The following is a 9,683-nucleotide window of genomic DNA, read 5'->3' on the forward strand; positions in this document are numbered from 1 at the left end:
TTTACTGAAGAAATTTTCCTTTCTTCATTTTATGTTTTTGGCTCCTTTGTTGAAAATTAGTTGCCAGGTATGTGTGTGTTTATTTTTGGACTCTCAATTCTGTTCCATTGGTCTGTGTATCTGTTTTTTTCTGCCAATGTGATATAATAAGACAATAAATAGCAAATGTTGGAGAGAATGTGCAGAAAAGGGAACCCTCATATACTGCTGATGGAACTGTAAATTGATACAGCCACTACGGAAAACAATATGGAGATTCCTCAAAAAATTAAGAATAGAGCTATCACATGACCCAGCAGTCCCTCTTCTGGGTATTTACCCCAAAATTTTGAAAACACTTATTTGTAAGTGTACCCTATGTTCATTGTTCAAAATAGCCAAGACATGGAAACAACCTAAGTGTCTCTCAATAGATAACTGGGTACAGAATATGCAGTACATATACACATGCCACTCAAGTAATCTTAATGTCTTCTATATCTGGTCACATGACAGGCCCCTGATTTAGCTAATTGCTTATCTGAGAGTTGATAAATCTGCTAATATATGGCATAACCAACTAGGCTTTATTTCTGGAATGCAACAGAATGTTTCATTGTTAGAAAGCCATTCATTCATTTACTCCTCTATTCAATGCATTTACTGAGTACCTAATATATACCATGTTTTGTTCTCCGATGCTGTGGTTACAGCAGTGACTAAAACAGATCTAAATCTCTAATCTCATGGTCTTTACATTGTAGTGAGAGAGCCAAACAATAAACGAGATAAATAAACAAAATATATAGTATATTGTTAGTGATGCATACTAAAAAGAAAAAATAAATAAAGGCAGGAAAATATTTAAAAGGTTGAGATGGGTTGAAATGTTAGATAGAGTGGCCAGAGAAGGAATCTCTGGAAAGCTGACCTTTGAGTAAATACCTGAAGTCAGTGAGGGATCTGAGTGTGTTGATATTTGGGGGAACGATATCCCAAGCAGGAGGACAAACAAATGCAAAAGTTCTAAGAAAGCAATGAGCCCAGTATGTTCCAGGAACATCAAGAAGGCCAGGATGGCTGAGCTAGAGGGAGAGCAGTAGAAAATGAGGCAGAGGGGTGATAAGGTTGTAGAGAGTGGGGCTTTGTCAGTTCTAATAAGAACATTTGTATTTACTCTAAACATTATGAGATGTGGGTGGGGAATTTGAATGTGGAGGACGTGTTGAAAATAGACAATAGAGAGACGAAAGTGACAAGGGAGGCTGGTCTATTTACACCATTTATTGCAACAGCAAACTGAGGAAGACAAGAAACCTTACAATCAAAGTATTTATTAAACTTACCCATTCTTAAATTAAAAAAAAAAACTGTTAATAAAATAGGAATAGGAGGAAACTTCATTTATGCAGTAAAGAATTATATATAATTTAATGAATCATTCTTTGTTAAATTAAATTAGATATAAAAGAAAAGTCCTTAATCTTATCAAGAATATATCAGAGACTCTTCTGACCTGGCATACTTCTCACTTCTTGTGGGCTACCAAGACTACAGAAGTTATGACTTGCCTCCACTCACTGACATTTTTTTGTACCACCCTTTTTTTTTTTCTTTGCAGTACTGGTAAACATAAGTCAAATTCTTGAAAAAAGGAAAGGATATATCAAAAACAGCAAAATTTACATTAAATGATGAAACAAAAGAGGCATTCCAACTTTCTTTAAGAACAAGATAAGGAGGCACTAAAGCACCACCATTACTCAACATAGTTCTGGAGGTTCCGGTCAATGTAGCACATACAAAAAAGGAAAGAAAAAAATAGTATAAATATTGGAAAGGAAGAAATGAAAAATAAATCATAATTTGCAGATGGTTATATATACATACCTCAAAAATCAAAGGTATCACCTGAAAATTATTGGAATTAATAAGACAGATTACAAAAATTGACAGGTACAAAATAAATATATAATAGTAGAACATTTTCCTTAAACAAAAAATTTATCTATCAGAAATTGTAATTGGAGAAAGGAATAACATTTCAGCAACGAAGACTACTAAATACCTAGGAGAAACCTAACAAGTAATAGGAATTACTTAGCTGAAGAAACTTATGAAATTTGATTAACCAACACAAAAATAAATCTGAGCAAAGTGAAGATATACCTTATTCCTGAAAGGGAAGTTTCAATGTCATGATGTCAATATTCCTCAAATTAATTTGCAGATTTTCTGCAATTACAATACAAATTTGAAATACTTATTACTTTACTGTTACTCAACTTGGAACCTGATTAATTAGCACAAATGCACTTACTAATATGTGCATAAAAAGAAGTGGAAATTATTAGTAGTGGCTGAGAGTGGGAAAGATATTAAAGAGTTCTTTTGCTGTATACTTTATGTATTTCCTTATTGTTTTGAATATTTTAACCACTAATATATATTACTATTATTATCAAAGAAAACCCCAAGACATTCTGAATCTGAACTATTATATATAACACAGACTCTCTAGGCCATTGTATTGGTTCTCATTGTTTAGGGGAGGGGTTACAAACCCCTTGAGAAACTGATAAGTTCAATTACCTCTATTTCCAGAAATAAAATGCTCTTAACTACACACACACACACACACACACACACACACACACACACACACACACACACACACGTAGAATTCCTGGTAGACCACAAATGTGGCTGAGAACGCCTACTCTAGGTTCATCAGAATGTTCCGTTGGGAGATTCCCTTGGACTGGGGCATACTTTGACTAAGGGGGGCACTAAAGTGGACATGGGCTGCAGGCCACAACCCTGCAGCAAGGCTAGGTTCTCTAGGTGTCCTGAGGTAAGGAAGTCAGAGGTGAGAAGATGCTGCACCTCTCAGGCCAGGTAGTAGCACCAGACAGTGTTAGGAGCAATGTTATCTGAGGCACAGTGCATGAGAGCAGAGCAGGCAAACCTGGGTGCTTCCCCCAGCAATCATTTCTCCAGGCTTCATGGAAACCCACAGCTGCAATCCTTTCTATGCATACTTGAGTTAACTCGGTGGGAATTTCAGGGAGGGAGGGAGGAAAGAAGCAAAATACATTTACTTAGATTGATCACCTAAATAAAGGTGGCACTTACCACCTTGGTCACTCGTCCATGTATACCTTTGCAGTGAGCAACAGTCAGGTGCCTGACTGCAGGGGATGAGAGGCTCCAGCATATGGGAGAGGGTAAGGGGCAGCACCTCCTCCACACCCTTGACAGACAGGGGGATTTGACCATCTCTGCATCCCTCACATCTGTCATTTCCCTAGGCTGACAGCTCTTCCTTTTGCCCAGAGCTGAATCACAAAACTGGAACTTAATCCAGGACAAGTGTTCAAAACTGTCATGGTTACAGCCATCAAATTATAGGAAGTTCACACAGCAGTTAACAATGGTTTAGGAACATTAAAATAAATGTGTTTCTCTAACAGAACAAGACAGGATCATTTATTTGTCTAACTTAGAAGCTGTCCCAGAAGAAAAAATAGGATATTATTTGGCCAAAATAAATAAAATTGGACAAGTGAACATATCTCCATGGACCAATTTCCAGATCATATGGAAACATGCTTATCTTGTTGGGAAAAAAATTCCATTTTTAGATGTTCAAAAACCTTAGCATGTCTTGAAAACTACTTCCTACGTGGCCAATAGGATTCATTTCTATGTGGTAAAAGTTAACCAAAATTAATGGTGCCTTCCAATATTAGCGGAAATTTTTTTTTTATAAAACATGCCTGCTCTTTTTTTTTATTGCTACTTCCCACACTAAACTCTTATTTTGTTGCATTTTCTAACTATAATAATAAAGGGTGGTGATAGCTTTAAATATAAAACAGAGGAGTGTTACAGAAGTACAGACCCCACGCCCACCTCTTGTCTCCTTTCTGACACTCTGCCCTTTACCTGTATGAGAGCAGGGGCCCAACTGCAAGGGAAATGATGGGCACTAGTGGATCAGGGATTGGAAGTGGAGCAAGAGGAGAGTGTCCAGTTGCCCAAGAGAGAATGAGACAATTCCCCAACAACAATAAAAAAAAAATAAAAGGTAAAAATTGTCAATAACCCAAGAAGATGTATCCCCCTTCACCATAACCAGAGAAAAGCAAATTCTGACACATGGATATGGAGCTACTTTTGGCCTCCAGGACTACAAAGACAAAAATGAGTGACAGGACCTGATGTAGTAGGGTAAAGAGAGAGTGGGGATAAAGGACGGGGCTCGTGCCCTTGGTGGGAGTGGAAATTGAAGACCGAAGCTTACTGGCGATGCGGCCCTCACGTGACCAAGAGCTGACGTGGGCAAAGATACTTAAAGCCTTGACCGCCGTCCTCCGTCCTCCTCTGGGTACCAACTCTATTGCGCTACACACAGCCGTGCGTTTAACCCAGGCGAGGAGAAGGCAGAGGAGAAAATTTCCCCAGATCCGGGCAGGTGGGTGTGAGGGTGGGCATGGCCTGGCACCCCTGAAAAAGGTAGCCCCGTGATGCGGAAGTCTGAGGCCTGTGAGGCCGCGGGCCCCACCGCCTTGCCCGCTGCTAGCCCGCTTTCCAGACCCCCGCGTTCAGTCGCAGCTTATTTTGGTGGGCGACGGGGAGAGGGGGAAGAAGGGACCTAAAGATTCTGATATACTTGCAGAGAATCGCTTACCTCCTTTCTCACCCAGTGTTTTCTGGTTTTGTTTTTGACACTCCGGCCCTGCACTCCACATCTCGCCCTGTTTTGAGAGGAGGAGGGAAGAGAAATAAACGTGGCAGCGAATATAAGGACACTGGGGAGGCTGGGAAAGGGTGACCGGAGCAGCACGCAATTTGAAAACAATCCGGGCGGTTTACTTCCACCCTCACTTTGCAGATACCTCCCCGGGACCACCATTCCTGCACACTCCCCTCCCCCCTGGCCAGCCTCCTGCCCTTTCAGGGTGCTGGGAAATGGGTGCGCCAGCCTCTGTAGAGGAGATGGCGGGTTTTGCGCTGGCTGGGCTTCACAGGAGGGAGGATCCTGAAAGAATGTTATTAAACCACCATGCTAACTTCCAGGCTGCTTTCCAGACACCTTCGGCCCATACAGCCCTTCACCCCCATTTTTTCAGTCCTGGAAAAAGAGTTTGGGTATGCTGGCAGTAGAAATGGCGTTAACAGGCAATTTGGGCGGGGGGGAGGGGCGGGGATGGGTAGGAGGCGGCGCCCAGAACAGAGAAACAGTGGAAAATCACGACCCTCAAACCGAAACGGCAGACATTGGGGCTCCTGTTCCGTAGGCTAATACTAGGCCTGGGGGCTAGAGACTGAAGGACGAGTGGTCATAAAAGGGTCCACTTAATTGTTTGACAGTAATCCGTCGTCCCACGTCCCATCCCGCTTTCACTGCACCCTACCCCCGCCCCCTCCGTCTTCGGTGCAGGAGAAGGGGTGTGGCTGTGAGTCCCGGAGAAATGGCGGACTGGGGTGGGGGGGCAGCCGGAGGGAAGGAGGGGTGGAATGCCTGGGGAGTCTGCGCAGAAGTGGGGCAGATTGGGGTGGGAAGGGAGGGATGAGAAGAATTGGAATTGAGAGGTGGAACCATTTGTCATTCTGGTATGTGACTGCTAAAAGGCAGTTATTGGGACTCTTGTTCTGGGTTTGTTCCATCCACCAGTCTCCAACGTCTACTGTCTATATTTCTGCCCTTCAGTCTGTGCTTAGGATGAAGACCAAACTGAACTAAAGGAGGGAAAAACAGCCTTGAAACCTTGAAGGTCAGTGTTTGGGGGGCGGGGAGGACTGTCTGGGAACCCCTGTTGTGGGTGTAGCAAAAACCAGAGCAGAGTCTGGGACTATAGGCTACTCTTCCCCCATCTCCCTCTTTGCAAGACACGCTTGCCCTGGACATGTCCCTTTGGGTGCAGGGAAAGGGGTGCGGCTCTACCTTCTTTATTAATGGTTACAGTAGGATAGGATACAGATAGAAAGAAAAGGACTGTGAGGGAGAAACATGACCTACCGGGGTTCAAATCAAGAAAGGAAGTGGAATCCATCTACCAAAGGACCCAAAATGCCTTTTCTGGGATCTCTCTGCAGGTCTATCCGTCTTACTGGCCCTAAACAGCTACAAGCCTGGTGGAAAAAGGCAAACTGCTCCTACTCCCAGCAGGTTGGTATGTGCATGAACACCATCTGGAGACCCTTGGGGTTGGGGTGGGACGACCAGAACAGAATCCAGGATCTCTGCCGTCTTTACTGCTCTACACCAGCTTTCCTGATGTCAGTATTGCCTCTCGTCCCCCACTTAGGTGCTAGGAAATTGTATGTTGGAATTGGGCAGGGCAGTCTAGGGATGAAGGCATGGAAAACACTGGACAACCAGGGTCCTGAATCAGCAACACAGACCTCCACACCTGTGTCTGGGTAGTAGCTAATTCATCAAGATTTATTTCCCTAAACTCACCTCTAAGTAGGCCTGGTTAGACACAAATGATAGAGTTCTAAGCCTCATTTCTATCCTTTCGTCCAGGTCCTGCTTGGCTTGCAGCCTCTGCAGAACTTGTGAGCCTGAGCTGAACTCCCTTGCCCTGACGTGCATGCATCCCACTTGAGCAAGCCAGCTCCACACCTGGATCAGAGAATTATTCCAGCTGCACCATGAGCCGAGTTCGGGATGCTGGCTGTGTAGCTGCTGGGATAGTGATTGGGGCAAGTGCCTGGTACTGTGTCTACAAATATACCAAGAGAACAAACCAGACGAAGAAGAGATTGGCCAAGTCCAAGACCAGGGCTGTGACTGGGACTGTAACCAGGGCTAGAGCTGGACTAAGGGCTGGATTCACAATCAACCTTGGGCCAGGATTCGGTCCCCCAACCCTAGTCCACAGTAGGGCAGAGGACAAGGCCCAGGATGAAGCCTCTGCCCTGGATGGGGCTGGAGCTGAGGCAGAGGCCCCACCTGTATCCAGTGCTGAGGCTCAGAGTGGGTCAGGAAGACAGGCCCAGGAGGCAGAAGGGTCCAGGGTTGGGCCTAAGGCCGAATCAGTAGTTGAGGCAGAAGTGACTTCTACAATGGCGCCACCTCCCAGGGAGGCAGAGGCCCTCATGGCTGCAGAGGCTCTCAAATTGGCAGAAGCCCCTGGCACGGCAGAAGCTCCTGGGGTGCCAGTGGTGCCTCCTGGGATGCCAGTACCTACCGAGGCAGCAGCACCTACCGAGATGGCAGAGACTCCTGTACCGGCAATACCTACTGGGGCATCTTTTGGAGCAGCAGTGCCTTCTGGGGCAGCAGCACCTACTGGGGCTGCAGAAGTTCCTGGGACCTCAGGGTCCCCTAAAACATCGGCAGCTGCCAAGAAAGCAACCCTTGGAGCTCATACTGGGGCTATACCCAAGGCTGGGTCAGTAACTGGAGCTGTACCTAAAGGTGGAACCAAGGGTGGAACCAGGTCCCGGACTGGAGGCAAGGGCAAGGGCAAGAAAAACAACAAGGTTGATGTAGATGAATTGGGGCTAGGCTTCCGCCCTGGGGATGGTGCTGCAGCAGCTGCTGCCGCCTCAGCTAATGGGGGACAGGCTTTCCTGGCAGAGGTCCCTGATTCTGAGGAAGGGGAGTCTGGGTGGACTGACACAGAGTCAGAGTCAGACTCTGAGCCTGAGACCCAGCAGAGAGGAAGAGGGAGGAGACCTGTTCCCATGCAGAAGCGCCCCTTTCCTTATGAAATTGATGAGATTCTGGGTGTCCGAGATCTCAGGAAAGTCCTTGCTTTGCTTCAGAAATCGGATGATCCTTTCATCCAACAGGTAGCTTTGCTCACTCTGAGCAACAATGCCAATTATTCTTGCAACCAAGACACTATTCGCAAATTGGGAGGCCTCCCAATTATTGCAAACATGATCAACAAAACCGATCCCCACATTAAGGAAAAAGCCTTAATGGCCATGAATAACCTGAGTGAGAATTACGAAAATCAGGGCCGGCTTCAGGTATATATGAATAAAGTGATGGATGATATTATGGCCTCGAACCTAAACTCAGCAGTACAGGTAGTTGGACTAAAATTTTTAACAAACATGACTATTACTAATGACTACCAGCACCTGCTTGTCAATTCTATTGCAAACTTTTTCCGTTTGTTATCTCAGGGAGGTGGAAAAATCAAAGTTGAGATTTTGAAAATACTGTCGAATTTTGCTGAAAATCCAGATATGTTAAAAAAGTTGCTCAGTACCCAAGTGCCATCATCATTTAGTTCCCTCTATAATTCTTATGTGGAATCAGAAATTCTTATTAATGCCCTTACTCTATTTGAGATCATCTATGACAATCTCAGAGCAGAAGTATTCAATTACAGAGAATTCAATAAAGGTTCCCTTTTTTACCTATGTACTACATCAGGAGTGTGCGTTAAGAAAATTCGAGCTTTAGCAGATCACCATGACCTCTTGGTGAAAGTGAAAGTTATAAAGCTAGTGGATAAATTCTGATTGGTTATGTGCTCTCAAACGACTTGAAGTAATTTCTTGGTTTTGCAGTCTGGGAGCAATGAAAATTGAAAGTTACTGCTTTTCCACTTGCTCATATTGTAAAGGGATCCTTTGAGCTGCCAGTTTTGAATAATGTATTATCCAGAGTGATGTTATCTGTGACAGTCCCCAGCTTTAAGCTGAACCATTTTATGAATACCAAATAAATAGTCCTCTTATACTGAAAATATTTGTGACTTTAATCATGCTGCTTGAATGGAAATATTTTTACTGGTTCCTCTATGTAAATTGACAGTGAACCTGTCCATCATGAATAGCCTACACTTCTGTCATTTGTTTTGACTTGAATTTATCCACCAAAGATTTCATTTGTGTATCATCAATAAAGTTGTATGTTTTGACTGATGAAAAAAAAAATTGTTCTCATGCTTGAATTTAAAATCTAGCCAGAGAGATAAGGTTCATAAATACAAAAGAATTGCTAACAGTACCTGGGCATATACCCATTGTCAAATATATTCTACCTGGTTAAATTAAGCGGAAGTTGCTAGAAAGCTTCAAAGAGGAAGGGCACACTTAAGCTGGGCCCTGGGGGACAGCATGAGAAAGCAGAAGGGCATTCCAAGAGTGGGAAATGGCTTGAAGAAAGGCACAGAGGTGGAAAGTCTGTTCCTGTGATAGGAAGGTAACCAGTTTGCCTGGAATAGAAACCATAGGAAGAGGAGTGATGAGAGCGATAGGTGGAAATGTAGAGTGAGGAAAGTTTCAGAAAGATCCTGACCCCAAGCTGAGATACTGAAATATCCCATCATATTCTGGGAATTACTGGATATTTTTGACAAAAGGAAAACTAATCTGGTGGCAATGTGCAAAATGGATTGGAGCTGGGCCTGGGTTAGGTGTGGAGACTGGAAACAAGAACATTTGTTAGTAACTTAGGGTGAGCCAAGTGTGAAATGAAGAATGAAATAACATGATGACTATAGAAACTGTTGGAGAATGATGATAATAAGAGACTCTTTAAAGAAAAGTACCAATATCTGCTTTGGCTGTTGGTCAACAGACAGGGAGGATAGTATGATCTGATGCGGGTCCTGACAGAGAAAGCCCTCTTTCTTGGGCACTTCTGGTGAGCAAGTAATATCAAAGTGAGTTACTATTTCTAATGATGAGAAAATGCAGTGTGACAGATAGAATGACTCTTGGTACAA

The 9,683-nt window shown here is 43.8% G+C and overlaps 1 protein-coding gene across 2 annotated transcripts; it reads left to right on the top strand.

Moving 5' to 3' along the window:
* Positions 1 to 4,303: 4,303 nt before the first annotated feature.
* ARMCX2 (armadillo repeat containing X-linked 2) lies at positions 4,304 to 8,889 on the top strand. 2 transcript variants are annotated; one of them, XM_015596222.2, is made up of 4 exons: positions 4,304 to 4,456; positions 5,696 to 5,759; positions 6,082 to 6,158; positions 6,515 to 8,889. In XM_015596222.2, the coding sequence occupies exon 4, from the start codon at positions 6,643 to 6,645 to the stop codon at positions 8,470 to 8,472; it is 1,830 nt and encodes a 609-aa protein (XP_015451708.1). In that variant the 5' UTR covers positions 4,304 to 4,456; positions 5,696 to 5,759; positions 6,082 to 6,158; positions 6,515 to 6,642; the 3' UTR covers positions 8,473 to 8,889. The 2 variants fall into 2 exon arrangements, with proteins under 2 accessions (XP_015451708.1, XP_006920747.1); XM_006920685.3 differs by having other exon boundaries at positions 6,082 to 6,154.
* Positions 8,890 to 9,683: the final 794 nt, after the last annotated feature.

The sequence above is a fragment of the Pteropus alecto genome, unplaced genomic scaffold, assembly GCF_000325575.1.
Source record: "Pteropus alecto unplaced genomic scaffold, ASM32557v1 scaffold179, whole genome shotgun sequence".
NCBI classification, from domain to species: Eukaryota; Metazoa; Chordata; class Mammalia; order Chiroptera; family Pteropodidae; genus Pteropus; species Pteropus alecto.